The sequence below is a fragment of the Salvelinus alpinus genome, chromosome 6 (assembly GCF_045679555.1).
Source record: "Salvelinus alpinus chromosome 6, SLU_Salpinus.1, whole genome shotgun sequence".
NCBI lineage: Eukaryota > Metazoa > Chordata > Actinopteri > Salmoniformes > Salmonidae > Salvelinus > Salvelinus alpinus.
The window spans coordinates 94786088-94804272 of record NC_092091.1 but is presented as its reverse complement, the minus strand read 5'-3'; the positions used below and the strand labels follow the sequence as shown (position 1 = coordinate 94804272).

Here is an 18185-nt window from a genome sequence, read left to right as displayed (position 1 = left end):
GGTCCTAGCTGAAACAACGTCTCTGATATTCTCAGGTAAGAAGCAGCTTCGGTGAATTTGACTGTCATGATTGCTTGTTCAAATTGTATTTACATTTTTCTTCCTTTTTGTAGACATTAGTAGTCCTAGACCTAACTATGCAACTGAAATCTCCATCTGTTTTTAATGGGATGCTATAGGTGTAAACCCATTAATGTAGGCTGACTGTTGCCATCTGTTATTAATGGGATGCTATAGGTGTAAACCCATAGATGTAGGCTGAATGTTGCCATCTGTTTATAACGGGATGCTATAGATATAAACCCATAGATGTAGGTTAACTGTTGCCATCTGTTTTTAACGGGATGCTATAGGTGTAAACCCATAGATGTAGGTTAACTGTTGCCATCTGTTTTTAACGGGATGCTATAGTTATAAACCCATAGATGTAGGTTAATTGTTGCCATCTGTTATTAACGGGATGCTATAGGTATAAACCCATAAGTCTAGGTGATTGCTTGACAGGATATTTTTATAGCGGTGCAGAATTGTTGATGTAGCTTCACCAGGGCCAAGCCGATTCACAATTTAGAGAGAGAGAGAGAGAGAGAGAGAGAGAGAGGGAGAGAGAGAGAGAGAGAGAGAGAGAGAGAGAGAGAGAGAGAGAGACAGAGAGACAGAGAGAGAGAGAGAGACAGAGAGAGAAAGAGAGAAAGAGAGAGAGAGAGACAGAGAGAGAGAGAGACAGAGAGACAGAGAGACAGAGAGACAGAGAGACAGAGAGACAGAGAGACAGAGAGAGAAAGAGAGAAAGAGAGAGAGAGAGAGAGAGAGAGATGGAGATGATGATGAAAGGGAGGTGTGGTCGGCCCAGGAGGAGAGAAAGAAACAGGTTGGACTCCACTTCACATTGTTAAGATAATTACCACACTGAATCACTGGCTTTAAGATAACTACCACACTGAATAAATTACTTTAAGATAACTACCACACTGAATCAATGACTTTAAGATAACTACCACACTGAATAAATTACTTTAAGATAACTACCACACTGAATCAATGACTTTAAGATAACTACCACACTGAATCAATGACTTTAAGATAACTACCACACTGAATCAATGACTTTAAGATAATTACCACACTGAATCAATTACCTTAAGATAATTACCACACTGAATCAATGACTTTAAGATAACTACCACACTGAATCAATGACTTTAAGATAACTACCACACTGAATCAATGACTTTAAGATAACTACCATACTGAATCAATGACTTTAAGATAACTACCACACTGAATCAATGACTAAGATAACTACCACACTGAATCAATGACTTTAAGATAATTACCACACCGAATAAATGACTTTAAGATAATTACCACACCGAATAAATGACTTTAATTAAGACAACTACCACACTGAATAAATGGCTTTAAGATAACTACCACACTGAATCAACGACTTTAAGATAACTACCACACCGAATAAATGAGTTTTGAGGCTGGTTAGGATTTACACCTTTAAAGGCCTTCTCTACACCTTCAGAAGATGGGTCGTGCTTCACAAGCTGACAAGAACGGTTGGCTAGTCTGGTAATTACAAGGCTAGAAAGGGGGCAATTTTTTTTGAAGGAATTGTGTGAACTTTTGCCCCTGATAGAGCCACCGTTGTTTTGGTCAAAGTGACTACCTTTTGGGGTTAACGTCCAGTCACGTCTTTGATAGTTTGATAATGTTGTAAAAAAAGAAAAGACACATACTTGATTACTGGTAACCTTAGCAACACTTATTTTTTCTTCTGGGCTCCCGAGTGACGCGGCGGTCTAAGGCACTGCGTCTCAGTGCTTGAGGCGTCACTACAGACACCCTGGTTCGAATCCAGGCTGGATCACAATCGGCCCGTGATTGGGAGTCCCATAGGGCGGCGCACAATTGGCCCAGCGTCGTCCGGGTTTGGCCGGTGTTAAGCCATCATTGTAAATAATAATTTATTCTTAACTGACTTGCCTAGTTAAATAAAGGTTACATTAAAATAAACTGTATATAGGTAATAGTAGTGCACTATACTGTATATAGGGAATAGGGTGCCTAAGTAGTGCACTATACTGTATATAGGGAATAGGGTGCCTACGTAGTGCACTATACTGTATATAGGGTGCCTAAGCAGTGCACTATGCTGTATATGGGGATTAGGGTGCCTAAGTAGTGCATTATACTGTATGTAGGGAATAGGGTGCCAAACTAGTGCACTATACTGTAAATATGGAACACTGTACTTTATATATGGAATAGGGTGCCTAAGTAGTGTACTATACTGTATATAGGGATTAGGGTGCCTAAGTAGTGCACTATACTGTATATAGGGAATAGGGTGCCTAAGTAGTGCACTATACTGTATATGGAGAATAGGGTGCCTAAGTAGTGCACTATACTGTATAAAGGGAATAGGGTGCCTAAGTAGTGCACTATACTGTATATAGGGAATAGGGTGCCTAAGTAGTGCACTATACTGTATATAGGGAATAGGGTGCCTAAGCAGTGCACTATACTGTATATGGGGAATAGGGTGCCTAAGTAGTGCACTATACTGTATATATGGAATAGGGTGCCTAAGCAGTGCACTATACTGTATATGGGGAATAGGGTGCCTAAGTAGTGCACTATACTGTATAAAGGGAATAGGGTGCCTAAGTAGTGCACTATACTGTATATAGGGTGCCTAAGTAGTGCACTATGCTGTATATGGGGATTAGGGTGCCTAAGTAGTGTACTATACTTTATATAGGGAATAGGGTGCCTAAGTAGTGTACTATACTTTTAGAAGGTTAAATAAATAATAATAATAATAATAATGATAATGATGATAATAATAATGATATTAATAATGATGATAATAATAATGATGATGTTAATAATAATGAAGCTAAAAATAATAATAATACTAATGATAATAAAAAATAATATTAATAATAATTATAATTATAATAGTAATAATAATAATAATAATAATAATACAATAATCTACAGTAGTACAGTAATACAGTAATACAGTAATACAGTCATGTACAGTAATACAGTCATGTACAGTAATACAGTCATGTACAGTAATACAGTAATACAGTAATGTGCAGTAATACAGTAATACAGTAATGTACAGTAATACAGTAATACAGTAATACAGTAATACAGTAATGTACAGTAATACAGTCATGTACAGTAATACAGTGATGTACAGTAATACAGTAATGTACAGTAATGTACAGTAATACAGTAATACAGTAATGTACAGTAATACAGTAATACAGTCATGTACAGTAATACAGTCATGTACAGTAATACAGTAATGTGCAGTAATACAGTACTGTACAGTGATGTACAGTAATACAGTAATGTACTGTAATACAGTAATACAGTAATGTACAGTAATACAGTGATGTACAGTAATACAGTAATGTACAGTAATACAGTAATACAGTAATACAGTAGTACAGTACTACAGTAATGTACAGTAATACAGTAATGTACAGTACTACAGTAATGTACAGTAATACAGTAATGTACAGTACTACAGTAATGTACAGTAATACAGTAATGTACAGTAATACAGTAGTACAGTAATACAGTAATGTACAGTAATACAGTAATGTACAGTAATGTACAGTAATACAGTAATGTACCGTAATAGACAGTAATGTACAGTAATACAGTAATCTACAGTACAGTACAGTAATACAGTACTGTACCGTAATACAGTAATACAGTAATCTACAGTGAAAGCAGAGCAGAGGGCTGAAGACATTGGAAGCAGGCTGATAACACACCTACTGGTAAACACATAGGGGAAACTGTTAATACAACTGAAGGTATTATGGGATTGCTTTTTGAATATCAATGAACATCATATGATTTTGGAATATTGACTAATCTCTAATTAACGTTGGTCAATGACATCATCCTTCAACAGCTGTTAATGGAAGATCTAATGGGGTTCATGTGTGATTGATGTTGTGTGGTTGACCTCTACAGAGACCTAAAAGGACACGGATATGAAGCCTCTGATGATTCTCCTCCTGCTAGCAGGTAATGCACTGTGTGTGTGTGTGTGTGTGTGTGTGTGTTAGTTTCATTAGGTCAAACGTTATACATAAGGGGTGATAGATACTGTATATAGTGGATATAGGTGTTGTATAAGGGGTGATAGATACTGTATATAGTGGATATAGGTGTTGTACAGTGTATAGGGGGTGATAGATGCTGTATATAGTGGATCTAGGTGTTGTATAAGGGGTGATAGATGCTGTATATAGTGGATCTAGGTGTTGTACAGTGTATAAGGGGTGATAGATTTTATTTATTTATTTATTTTTATTTAACCTTTATTTAACCAGGTAGGCAAATTGAGAACACGTTCTCATTTACAATTGCGACCTGGCCAAGATAAAGCAAAGCAGTTCGACACATACAACAACACATAGTTACACATGGAGTAAAACAAACATATAGTCAATAATACAGTGAAAAAAAAATAAGTCTATATACAATGTGAGCAAGTGAGGTGAGATAAGGGAGGTGAAGGCAAACAAATATATGTATAAATAAATAAAATAAATAAATAAAAATATAAAAGGCCATGGAGGTGAAGTGAATACAACACAGCAAGTAAAATAAAACTAAAAAAAAACCCTGGAATGGTTGGTTTGCAGCGGAAGAAAGTGCAAAGTAGAGACAGAAAATAATGGGGTGCAAAGGAGCAAAATAAATTAATAAAATAAATACAGTAGGTAAAGAGGTAGTTGTTTGGGCTAAATTGTAGATGGGTTATGTACAGGTGCAGTAATCTATGAGCTGCTCTGACAGCTGGTGCTTAAAGCTAGTGAGGGAGATAGGTGTTTCCAATTTCAGAGATTTTTGTAGTTCGTTCCAGTCATTGGCAGCAGAGAACTGGAAGGAGAGGCGTCCAAAGGAAGAATTGGTTTTGGGGGTGACTAGAGAGATATACCTGCTGGAGCGCGTGCTACAGATAGGTGCTGCTATGGTGACCAGCGAGCAGAGATAAGGGGGGACTTTACCTAGCAGGGTCTTGTAGATGACCTGGAACCAGTGGGTTTGGCGACGAGTATGAAGCGAGGGCCAGCCAACGAGAGTGTACAGGTCGCAGTGGTGGGTAGTATATGGGGCTTTGGTGACAAAACGGATGGCACTGTGATAGACTGCATCCAATTTATTGAGTAGGGTTTTGGAGGCTATTTTGTAAATGACATCACCGAAGTCGAGGATTGGTAGGATGGTCAGTTTTACAAGGGTATGTTTGGCAGCATGAGTAAAGGATGCTTTGTTGCGGAATAGGAAGCCAATTCTAGATTTGACTTTGGATTGGAGATGTTTGATGTGAGTCTGGAAGGAGAGTTTACAGTCTAACCAGACACCTAGGTATTTGTAGTTGTCCACATATTCTAAGTCAGAACCGTCCAAAGTAGTGATGTTGGACAGGCGGGCAGGGGCAGGCAGCGATCGGTTGAAGAGCATGCATTTGGTTTTACTTGTATTTAAGAGCAGTTGGAGGCCACGGAAGGAGAGTTGTATGGCATTGAAGCTCGCCTGGAGAGTTGTTAACACAGTGTCAAAAGAAGGGCCAGAAGTATACAGAATAGTGTCGTCTGCGTAGAGGTGGATCAGAGAATCACCAGCAGCAAGAGCGACATCATTGATGTATACAGAGAAGAGAGTCGGTCCAAGAATTGAACCCTGTGGCACCCCCATAGAGACTGCCAGAGGCCCGGACAACAGACCCTCCGATTTGACACACTGAACTCGATCAGAGAAGTAGTTGGTGAACCAGGCGAGGCAATCATTAGAGAAACCAAGGCTGTCGAGTCTGCCAATGAGGATGTGGTGATTGACAGAGTCAAAAGCCTTGGCCAGGTCAATGAATACGGCTGCACAGTATTGTTTCCTATCGATGGCGGTTACGATGTCGTTTATGACCTTGAGCGTGGCTGAGGTGCACCCATGACCAGCTCTGAAACCAGATTGCATAGCGGAGAAGGTGTGGTGGGATTCGAAATGGTCGGTAATCTGTTTGTTGACTTGGCTTTCGAAGACCTTAGAAAGGCAGGGTAGGATAGATATAGGTCTGTAGCAGTTAGGGTCAAGGGTGTCCCCCCCTTTGAAGAGGGGGATAACCGCAGCTGCTTTCCAATCTTTGGGGATCTCGGACGACACGAAAGAGAGGTTGAAGAGGCTAGTAATAGGGGTGGCAACAATTTCAGCAGATAGTTTTAGAAAGAAAGGGTCCAGATTATCTAGCCCGGCTGATTTGTAAGGGTCCAGATTTTGCAGCTCATTTAGGACATCAGCTGACTGTATTTGGGAGAAAGAGAAATGGGGGAAGCTTGGGCGAGTAGCAGAGGGGAGGGCAGTGCTGTTGTCCGGGGTAGGGGCAGCCAGATGGAAAGCATGGCCAGCCGTGGAAAAATGCTTATTGAAATTCTCAATTATAGTGGATTTGTCGGTGGTGACAGTGTTTCCTATCTTCAGAGCGGTTGGAAGCTGGGAGGAGGTGTTCTTATTCTCCATGGACTTTACGGTGTCCCAGAACTTTTTTGAATTTGTGTTGCAGGAAGCAAATTTCTGCTTGAAAAAGCTAGCCTTGGCTGTTCTAACTGCCTGTGTATATTGGTTTCTGGCTTCCCTGAAAAGTTGCATATCACGGGGGCTGTTCGATGCTAATGCAGAACGCCATAGGATGTTTTTCTGTTGGTTAAGGGCAGTCAGGTCAGGAGAGAACCAAGGGCTATATCTGTTCCTGGTTCTAAATTTCTTGAATGGGGCATGCTTATTCAAGATGGTGAGGAAGGCATTTTTAAAAAATGACCAGGCATCCTCTACTGACGGGATGAGATCGATATCCTTCCAGGATACCCCGGCCAGGTCGATTAGAAAGGCCTGCTCGCTGAAGTGTTTCAGGGAGCGTTTGACAGTGATGAGTGGAGGTCGTTTGACCGCTGACCCATTACGGATACAGGCAATGAGGCAGTGATCGCTGAGATCTTGGTTGAAAACAGCAGAGGTGTATTTGGAGGGCAAGTTTGTTAGGATGATATCTATGAGGGTACCCGAGTTTACGGAATTGGGGTGGTACCTGGTAGGTTCATTGATAATTTGTGTGAGATTGAGGGCATCAAGCTTAGATTGTAGGGTGGCTGGGGTTTTGAGCATGTTCAAATTTAGGTCGCCTAGCAGCACGAACTCTGAAGATAGATGGGGGGCAATCAGTTCACATATAGTGTCCAGAGCACAGCTGGGGGCAGAGGGTGGTCTATAGCAGGCGGCAACGGTGAGAGACTTGTTTTTAGAGAGGTGGATTTTTAAAAGTAGAAGTTCAAATTGTTTGGGAACAGACCTGGATAGTAAGACAGAACTCTGCAGGCAGTCTTTGCAGTAGATTGCAACACCGCCCCCTTTGGCCGTTCTATCTTGTCTGAAAATCTTGTAATTGGGGATGAAAATATCTGAGTTTTTGGTGGTCTTTCTAAGCCAGGATTCAGACACGGCTAAAACATCCGGGTTGGCAGAGTGTGCTAAAGCAGTGAACAAAACAAACTTAGGGAGGAGGCTTCTAATGTTAACATGCATGAAGCCAAGGCTATTACGGTTACAGAAGTCATCAAAAGAGAGCGCCTGGGGAATAGGAGTGGAGCCAGGTACTGCAGGGCCTGGATTCACCTCTACATCACCAGAGGAACAGAGGAGGAGTAGGATAAGGGTACGGCTAAAAGCTATGAGAATTGGTCGCCTAGAGCTACTGGAGCAGAGAGTAAGAGGAGGTTTCTGGGGGCGATAAAATAGTTTAAAGGAATAATGTACAGACAAAGGTATGGTAGGATGTGAATACAGTGGAGGTAGACCTAGGTATTGAGTGATGATGAGAGAGATATTGTCTCTAGAAACATCATTGAAACCAGGTGATGTCATCGCATATGTGGGTGGTGGAACTGAGAGGTTGGATATGGTATAGTGAACAGGGCTAGAATCTCTACAGTGAAATAAGCCAATAAACATTAACCAGAACAGCAATGGACAAGGCATATTTACATTAAGGAGAGGCATGCTTAATCGGGTGATCAATAAGGGTCCAGTGAGTAGAGGTTGGTTGGGGTCGTGGCGATCCAGACAGCTGGCCGGGTATGTGGCTCTCGGTAGCAGCATGGGATGGAGGTCTGTTTGTAGATACCTCGTGCGTTTCCGTCGGTAAGTTAGTGGGGTTCCGTGTAGTGGGGTTCCGTGTGGAAGAGGGGATCAATCCAAATTGGCAGAATAGATATAGTGACCCAAGGAGAAAAAAAATAAATAAAAAATAAAAATAAAAATAAATAATAGTTGTCCGGTATGCTTATTCAGGTAGCAGCCGATAAGACAGCTAACGATTAGCGGGCCTCAGGTGAGCGTTCAGGTAACGTCGGGACGGAGGTGCCAGTTGGATAAATCCCTCGGGCAGATAACGTCGGCAGTCAGACGTGAAGGCCCGGTGGGGTTCCGTATCTGCAGCAGCAACAAAAGAAACGTGTCCGGATGGTGATGGAACTCCTCAGCTGGCTAGCTCCAGGATGATTTGAGTATGCTCCGGGGTCGACGTAAGCCAATCGTCACACGGTTTGCAGCTAGCTAGCTGCGAAGTCAAGGTGCAAGTGACCAGAGCCTGCGGCTGGAATCCGGGGAAACTGAGAGAGAAGAAAAGTCCCGGAATGCTCCGGTCCGAGTCGCGTTGCACAAAAGTGCCGGTAGATTATCGAGCTAAAGGAATAGTTGATGACCACAACACGAGGGCAGCTGAAAACCAACGCTAGCCAGCAAACCGGCTAATTTCGGGGCAGCTACAGATTAGCTTCTGGCTAGCTATCGGAGTAGCTACTGGTTAGCTTTCAGGCTAGCTTCTGAATTAGCCCCTGGCTGGCTTCCACGATGGATTTTCAGTTTGAGGTAAATATTACTTTTTAGTAATTGGTGAAGCGGGTTGCAGGAAAGCTTTTGCAGGAAAGCTTTTGTAGTTGAGTTCTTGGATAATAAAATAAATAAAAGATAAGTGAAGAGAGGTGTAAATATATATACAGGACACAAACAATACGGAACAGAAAAAGACGTCTGAACTGCTAAGCAACCTTGGGGGAAGTCAGAGATACTGTATATAGTGGATCTAGGTGTTGTATAAGGGGTGATAGATGCTGTATATAGTGGGTCTAGGTGTTGTACAGTGTATAAGGGGTGATAGATACTGTATATAGTGGATCTAGGTGTTGTACAGTGTATAAGGGGTGATAGATACTGTATATAGTGGATCTAGGTGTTGTACAGTGTATAAGGGGTGATAGATACTGTATATAGTGGATCTAGGTGTTGTACAGTGTATAAGGGGTGATAGATACTGTATATAGTGGATATAGGTGTTGTACAGTGTATAGGGGGTGATAGATGCTGTATATAGTGGATCTAGGTGTTGTATAAGGGGTGATAGATACTGTATATAGTGAGTCTAGGTGTTGTACAGTGTATAAGGGGTGATAGATACTGTATATAGTGGATCTAGGTGTTGTACAGTGTATAAGGGGTGATAGATGCTGTATATAGTGGATCTAGGTGTTGTACAGTGTATAAGGGGTGATAGATACTGTATATAGTGGGTCTAGGTGTTGTACAGTGTATAAGGGGTGATAGATACTGTATATAGTGGATCTAGGTGTTGTATAATGGGTGATAGATACTGTATATAGTGGATCTAGGTGTTGTATAAGGGGTGATAGATACTGTATATAGTGGATCTAGGTGTTGTATAAGGGGTGATAGTTACTGTATATAGTGGATCTAGGTGTTGTACAGTGTATAAGGGGTGATAGATACTGTATATAGTGGATCTAGGTGTTGTATAAGGGGTGATAGATACTGTATATAGTGGGTCTAGGTGTTGTACAGTGTATAAGGGGTGATAGATACTGTATATAGTGGATCTAGGTGTTGTATAAGGGGTGATAGTTACTGTATATAGTGGATCTAGGTGTTGTACAGTGTATAAGGGGTGATAGATACTGTATATAGTGGATCTAGGTGTTGTATAAGGGGTGATAGATGCTGTATATAGTGGGTCTAGGTGTTGTACAGTGTATAAGGGGTGATAGATACTGTATATAGTGGATATAGGTGTTGTACAGTGTATAGGGGGTGATAGATGCTGTATATAGTGGATCTAGGTGTTGTATAAGGGGTGATAGATGCTGTATATAGTGGATCTAGGTGTTGTACAGTGTATAAGGGGTGATAGATACTGTATATAGTGGATCTAGGTGTTGTATAAGGGGTGATAGATGCTGTATATAGTGGGTCTAGGTGTTGTACAGTGTATAAGGGGTGATAGATACTGTATATAGTGGATCTAGGTGTTGTACAGTGTATAAGGGGTGATAGATACTGTATATAGTGGATCTAGGTGTTGTACAGTGTATAAGGGGTGATAGATACTGTATATAGTGGATCTAGGTGTTGTACAGTGTATAAGGGGTGATAGATACTGTATATAGTGGATATAGGTGTTGTACAGTGTATAGGGGGTGATAGATGCTGTATATAGTGGATCTAGGTGTTGTATAAGGGGTGATAGATACTGTATATAGTGAGTCTAGGTGTTGTACAGTGTATAAGGGGTGATAGATACTGTATATAGTGGATCTAGGTGTTGTACAGTGTATAAGGGGTGATAGATGCTGTATATAGTGGATCTAGGTGTTGTACAGTGTATAAGGGGTGATAGATACTGTATATAGTGGGTCTAGGTGTTGTACAGTGTATAAGGGGTGATAGATACTGTATATAGTGGATCTAGGTGTTGTATAAGGGGTGATAGATACTGTATATAGTGGATCTAGGTGTTGTATAAGGGGTGATAGATACTGTATATAGTGGATCTAGGTGTTGTATAAGGGGTGATAGTTACTGTATATAGTGGATCTAGGTGTTGTACAGTGTATAAGGGGTGATAGATACTGTATATAGTGGATCTAGGTGTTGTATAAGGGGTGATAGATACTGTATATAGTGGGTCTAGGTGTTGTACAGTGTATAAGGGGTGATAGATACTGTATATAGTGGATCTAGGTGTTGTATAAGGGGTGATAGTTACTGTATATAGTGGATCTAGGTGTTGTACAGTGTATAAGGGGTGATAGATACTGTATATAGTGGATCTAGGTGTTGTATAAGGGGTGATAGATGCTGTATATAGTGGGTCTAGGTGTTGTACAGTGTATAAGGGGTGATAGATACTGTATATAGTGGATATAGGTGTTGTACAGTGTATAGGGGGTGATAGATGCTGTATATAGTGGATCTAGGTGTTGTATAAGGGGTGATAGATGCTGTATATAGTGGATCTAGGTGTTGTACAGTGTATAAGGGGTGATAGATACTGTATATAGTGGATCTAGGTGTTGTATAAGGGGTGATAGATGCTGTATATAGTGGGTCTAGGTGTTGTACAGTGTATAAGGGGTGATAGATACTGTATATAGTGGATCTAGGTGTTGTACAGTGTATAAGGGGTGATAGATACTGTATATAGTGGATCTAGGTGTTGTACAGTGTATAAGGGGTGATAGATACTGTATATAGTGGATCTAGGTGTTGTACAGTGTATAAGGGGTGATAGATACTGTATATAGTGGATATAGGTGTTGTACAGTGTATAGGGGGTGATAGATGCTGTATATAGTGGATCTAGGTGTTGTATAAGGGGTGATAGATACTGTATATAGTGAGTCTAGGTGTTGTACAGTGTATAAGGGGTGATAGATACTGTATATAGTGGATCTAGGTGTTGTACAGTGTATAAGGGGTGATAGATGCTGTATATAGTGGATCTAGGTGTTGTACAGTGTATAAGGGGTGATAGATACTGTATATAGTGGGTCTAGGTGTTGTACAGTGTATAAGGGGTGATAGATACTGTATATAGTGGATCTAGGTGTTGTATAAGGGGTGATAGATACTGTATATAGTGGATCTAGGTGTTGTATAAGGGGTGATAGATACTGTATATAGTGGATCTAGGTGTTGTATAAGGGGTGATAGTTACTGTATATAGTGGATCTAGGTGTTGTACAGTGTATAAGGGGTGATAGATACTGTATATAGTGGATCTAGGTGTTGTATAAGGGGTGATAGATACTGTATATAGTGGGTCTAGGTGTTGTACAGTGTATAAGGGGTGATAGATACTGTATATAGTGGATCTAGGTGTTGTATAAGGGGTGATAGTTACTGTATATAGTGGATCTAGGTGTTGTACAGTGTATAAGGGGTGATAGATACTGTATATAGTGGATCTAGGTGTTGTATAAGGGGTGATAGATGCTGTATATAGTGGGTCTAGGTGTTGTACAGTGTATAAGGGGTGATAGATACTGTATATAGTGGATCTAGGTGTTTTACAGTGTATAAGGGGTGATAGATACTGTATATAGTGGATCTAGGTGTTGTATAAGGGGTGATAGTTACTGTATATAGTGGATATAGGTGTTGTACAGTATATAAGGGGTGATAGATGCTGTATATAGTGGATCTAGGTGTTGTATAAGGGGTGATAGATACTGTATATAGTGGATCTAGGTGTTGTACAGTGTATAAGGGGTGATAGATACTGTATATAGTGGATCTAGGTGTTGTACAGTGTATAAGGGGTGATAGATGCTGTATATAGTGGGTCTAGGTGTTGTATAAGGGGTGATAGATGCTGTATATAGTGGATCTAGGTGTTGTACAGTGTATAAGGGGTGATATATGCTGTATATAGTGGATCTAGGGGTTGTACAGTGTATAAGGGGTGATATATGCTGTAAATAGTGGAGTGGAATCTATTATTTTCTTGTATTGTTCTAAATTGTTTTCTAATTGGACTAGTGTGGACAATATCAGCCACAACCGCCGCTCCTGCATCAGCGGTCACCTCCACCACTCCGGCAGCAGTCACCACCGCAGATCCTGCAACAGCAGTCACCAACGCCGCTCAGGCAACAGCTGTCACCACCGCCACTCAGTTAGCAGCTGTCACCACCGCCACTCAGTCAGCAGCTGTTACCTCCACCACTCTGGCAGCTGTCACCACCGCAGATCCTGCAACAGCAGTCACCACCGCCACTCAGTCAGCAGCTGTCACCACCTCCACTCAGTCAGCAGCTGTCACCACCGCCACTCAGGCAGCAGCTGTCACCACCGCCGCTCCGGCAGCAGCTGTCACCGCCACCGCTCCGGCAGCAGCTGTCACCGCCACCGCTCCGGCAGCAGCTGTCACCGCCACCCCTCAGTCAGAAGCTGTCACCGCCTCCACTCAGTCAGCAGCTGTCACCACCACCACTCAGTCAGCAGCTGTCACCACCGCCGCTCCGGCAGCAGCTGTCACCGCCACCGCTCCGGCAGCAGCTGTCACCGCCACCGCTCCGGCAGCAGCTGTCACCGCCACCGCTCCGGCAGCAGCTGTCACCGCCACCGCTCCGGCAGCAGCTGTCACCGCCACCCCTCAGTCAGAAGCTGTCACCGCCTCCACTCAGTCAGCAGCTGTCACCACCACCACTCAGTCAGAAGCTGTCACCACCGCCACTCAGTTAGCAGCTGTCACCACCACCGCTCCGGCAGCAGCTGTCACCACCGCCACTATGGAGGCAGCTGTCACCACCACCACTCAGTCAGAAGCTGTCACCACCTCCACTCAGTCAGCAGCTGTCACCACCGCCACTCAGTTAGCAGCTGTCACCACCACCGCTCCGGCAGCAGCTGTCACCACCGCCACTATGGAGGCAGCTGTCACCACCTCCACTCAGTCAGCAGCTGTCAACACCACCACTCAGTCAGAAGCTGTCACCACCTCCACTCAGTCAGAAGCTGTCACCACCTCCACTCAGTCAGAAGCTGTCACCACCTCCACTCAGTCAGAAGCTATCACCACCACCGCTCAGTCAGAAGCTGTCACCACCTCCACTCAGTCAGAAGCTGTCACCACCTCCACTCAGTCAGAAGCTGTCACCACCTCCACTCAGTCAGAAGCTGTCACCACCTCCACTCAGTCAGCAGCTGTCACCACCACCACTCAGTCAGAAGCTGTCACCACCGCCACTCAGTTAGCAGCTGTCACCACCACCGCTCCGGCAGCAGCTGTCACCACCGCCACTATGGAGGCAGCTGTCACCACCTCCACTCAGTCAGCAGCTGTCACCACCACCACTCAGTCAGAAGCTGTCACCACCACCACTCAGTCAGCAGCTGTCACCACCACCACTCAGTCAGCAGCTGTCACCACCACCGCTCCGGCAGCAGCTATCACCACCACCGCTCCGGTAGAAGCTGTCACCACCTCCACTCTGGATGCAGCTGTCACCACCACCACTCCTTTAGCAGCTGTCACCACCTCCACTCTGGATGTAGCTGTCACCACCACCACTCTGGCAGCAGTCACCACCTCCACTCTGGAGGCAGCTGTCACCACCTCCACTCTGGAGGCAGCTGTCACCACCTCCACTCCTTTAGCAGCTGTCACCACCTCCACTCTGGAGGCAGCTGTCACCACCACCACTCCTTTAGCAGCTGTCACCACCTCCACTCTGGAGGCAGCTGTCACCACCACCACTCCTTTAGCAGCTGTCACCACCACCACTCCTTTAGCAGCTGTCACCACCACCACTCCTTTAGCAGCTGTCACAACCTCCACTCTGGAGGCAGCTGTCACCACCACTCCTTTAGCAGCTGTCACCACCGCCGCTCCGGCAGCAGCTGTCACCACCTCCACTCTGGAGGCAGCTGTCACCACCACCACTCCTTTAGCAGCTGTCACCACCACCACTCCTTTAGCAGCTGTCACCACCACCACTCCTTTAGCAGCTGTCACCACCTCCACTCTGGAGGCAGCTGTCACCACCACTCCTTTAGCAGCTGTCACCACCGCCGCTCCGGCAGCAGCTGTCACCACCACCACTCCTTTAGCAGCTGTCACCACCGCCGCTCCGGCAGCAGCTGTCACCACCACCACTCCTTTAGCAGCTGTCACCACCTCCACTCTGGATGTAGCTGTCACCACCACCACTCCTTTAGCAGCTGTCAGCACCACCACTCCTGCAGCTGTCACCACCTCCACTCTGGAGGCAGCTGTCACCACCACCACTCCTGCAGCAGCTATCACCACCACCGGTCCGGCAGCTGTCACCACCACCACTCCTTTAGCAGCTGTCACCACCGCCGCTCCGGCAGCAGCTGTCACCACCACCACTCTGGAGGCAGCTGTCACCACCACCACTCCTTTAGCAGCTGTCACCACCACCACTCCTGCAGCTGTCACCACCACCACTCCTTTAGCAGCTGTCACCACCACCACTCCTTTAGCAGCTGTCACCACCGCCGCTCCGGCAGCAGCTGTCACCACCACCACTCTGGAGGCAGCTGTCACCACCACCACTCCTGCAGCTGTCACCACCACCACTCCTTTAGCAGCTGTCACCACCGCCGCTCCGGCAGCAGCTGTCACCACCTCCACTCTGGAGGCAGCTGTCACCACCACCACTCTGGAGGCAGCTGTCACCACCACCACTCCTTTAGCAGCTGTCACCACCACCACTCCTTTAGCAGCTGTCATCACCACCACTCCTTTAGCAGCTGTCACCACCGCCGCTCCGGCAGCAGCTGTCACCACCACCACTCTGGAGGCAGCTGTCACCACCACCACTCCTTTAGCAGCTGTCACCACCTCCACTCTGGAGGCAGCTGTCACCACCACCACTCCTTTAGCAGCTGTCACCACCGCCGCTCCGGCAGCAGCTGTCACCACCTCCACTCTGGAGGCAGCTGTCACCACCACCACTCCTTTAGCAGCTGTCACCACCTCCACTCTGGAGGCAGCTGTCACCACCTCCACTCTGGAGGCAGCTGTCACCACCACCACTCCTTTAGCAGCTGTCATCACCACCACTCCTTTAGCAGCTGTCACCACTGAAGCTCCAGCAACAGCAGTCACCACAGCAACTCCGGCAGCAGTCACCAAGGCAACTCCGGCAGCAGTCACCACCGCCACTCAGGCAGCTATCACCATCCCCGCTCCAGCAACAGCAGTCACCAACGCAGCTCCGACAGCAGGTGTCACCAAGGCAACTCAGGCAGCTGTCACCACCGCCACTCAGGCAGCTGTCACCACCGCTACTCAGGCAGCTGTCACCACCGCTACTCAGGCAGCTGTCACCACCGCCACTCAGGCAGCTGTCACCACCTCCATTCCGGCAACAGATTTCACCACCACCACTCAGGCAGCTGTCACCACCGCTACTCAGGCAGCTGTCACCACCGCCACTCAGGCAGCTGTCACCACCTCCATTCCGGCAACAGATTTCACCACCGCAGCTCCGGCAGCAGGTGTCGCCACGGCAACTCCGGCAGCAGTCACCACCGCAACTCCGGCAGCTGTCAGCACCGCCACTCCATTAGCAGCTGTCACCAACGCAGCTCCGGCAGCAGGTGTCACCAAGGCAACTCCGGCAGCAGGTGTCGCCACGGCAACTCCGGCAGCAGTCACCACCGCAGTTCCGGCAACAGCAGTCACCACCGCAACTCCGGCAGCTGTCAGCACCGCCACTCCATTAGCAGCAGTCACCACCGCAGCTCTGGCACCAGCTGTCACCACCAACGATCAGGCAGTAGCTGTCACCACCGCCACTCAGGAAGCAGCTGTCACTAACGCAAGTCCGGCAGCAGGTGTCACCAAGACAACTTCGGCAGCAGTCACCACCACAGTTCCGGGACCAGCTGTCACCACCTCCACTCTGGAGGCAGCTGTCACCAAGACAACTCTGGCAGCTATCACCATCACCGCTCCAGCAACAGCTGTCACCACCGCCACTCAGGCAGCTGTCACCACCGCCATTCAGACAGCTGTCACCACCTCCACTCAGTCAGCAGCTGTCACCACCTCCACTCAGTCAGCAGCTGTCACCACCTCCACTCAGTCAGCAGCTGTCACCACCACCACTCAGTCAGCAGCTGTCACCACCGCCACTCCGGCAGCAGTCACAACCGCCACTCAGGCAGCTGTCACCACCATCGCTCCTGCAGCAGCTGTTACCACAACCGCCCCTGCAGCAGCTGTCACCACCACCGCTCCTGCAGCAGCTGTCACCACCTCCACTCAGTCAGCAGCTATCACTACCACCGGTCCGGCAGCAGCTGTCACCACCTCCACTCCTTTAGCAGCTGTCACCACCTCCACTCCTTTAGCAGCTGTCACCACCGCCGCTCCGGCAGCAGCTGTCACCACCACCACTCCTGCAGCTGTCACCACCTCCACTCTGGAGGCAGCTGTCACCACCACCACTCCTTTAGCAGCTGTCACCACCACCACTCCTTTAGCAGCTGTCACCACCACCACTCCTGCAGCTGTCACCACCTCCACTCTGGAGGCAGCTGTCACCACCACCACTCCTTTAGCAGCTGTCACCACCGCCGCTCCGGCAGCAGCTGTCACCACCACCACTCCTGCAGCTGTCACCACCTCCACTCTGGAGGCAGCTGTCACCACCACCACTCCTTTAGCAGCTGTCACCACCGCCGCTCCGGCAGCAGCTGTCACCACCACCACTCCTGCAGCTGTCACCACCTCCACTCTGGAGGCAGCTGTCACCACCACCACTCCTTTAGCAGCTGTCACCACCTCCACTCTGGAGGCAGCTGTCACCACCACCACTCCTTTAGCAGCTGTCACCACCTCCACTCCTTTAGCAGCTGTCACCACCTCCACTCTGGAGGCAGCTGTCACCACCTCCAATCTGGAGGCAGCTGTCACCACCACCACTCCTTTAGCAGCTGTCACCACCACCACTCCTTTAGCAGCTGTCACCACCACCACTCCTTTAGCAGCTGTCACCACCACCACTCCATTAGCAGCTGTCACCACCTCCACTCTGGAGGCAGCTGTCACCACCTCCACTCTGGAGGCAGCTGTCACCACCACCACTCCTGCAGCTGTCAGCACCGCCACTCCTTTAGCAGCTGTCACCAACGCAGCTCCGGCAGCAGCTGTCACCAAGGCAACTCCGGCAGCAGTCACCACCGCTACTCAGGCAGCTGTCACCACCGCCACTCAGGCAGCTGTCACCACCTCCATTCCGGCAACAGATTTCACCACC

At 46.6% G+C, this 18185-nt stretch overlaps 1 protein-coding gene across 1 annotated transcript in view; it reads left to right on the top strand.

The window, feature by feature from the left end:
• LOC139579629 (ice-structuring glycoprotein-like) overlaps nucleotides 1-18185 on the top strand; it is a 75738-nt gene that overhangs the window by 35 nt on the left and 57518 nt on the right. Inside the window, exons 1-2 of the mRNA XM_071408445.1 lie at nucleotides 1-35; nucleotides 4015-4068. The exon at nucleotides 1-35 is cut by the window's left edge and continues 35 nt beyond it. Of these exons, the coding sequence (XP_071264546.1) occupies nucleotides 4035-4068 (34 nt within the window). The 5' untranslated portion in view covers nucleotides 1-35; nucleotides 4015-4034. The remainder of the gene's footprint in view (nucleotides 36-4014; nucleotides 4069-18185) is intronic.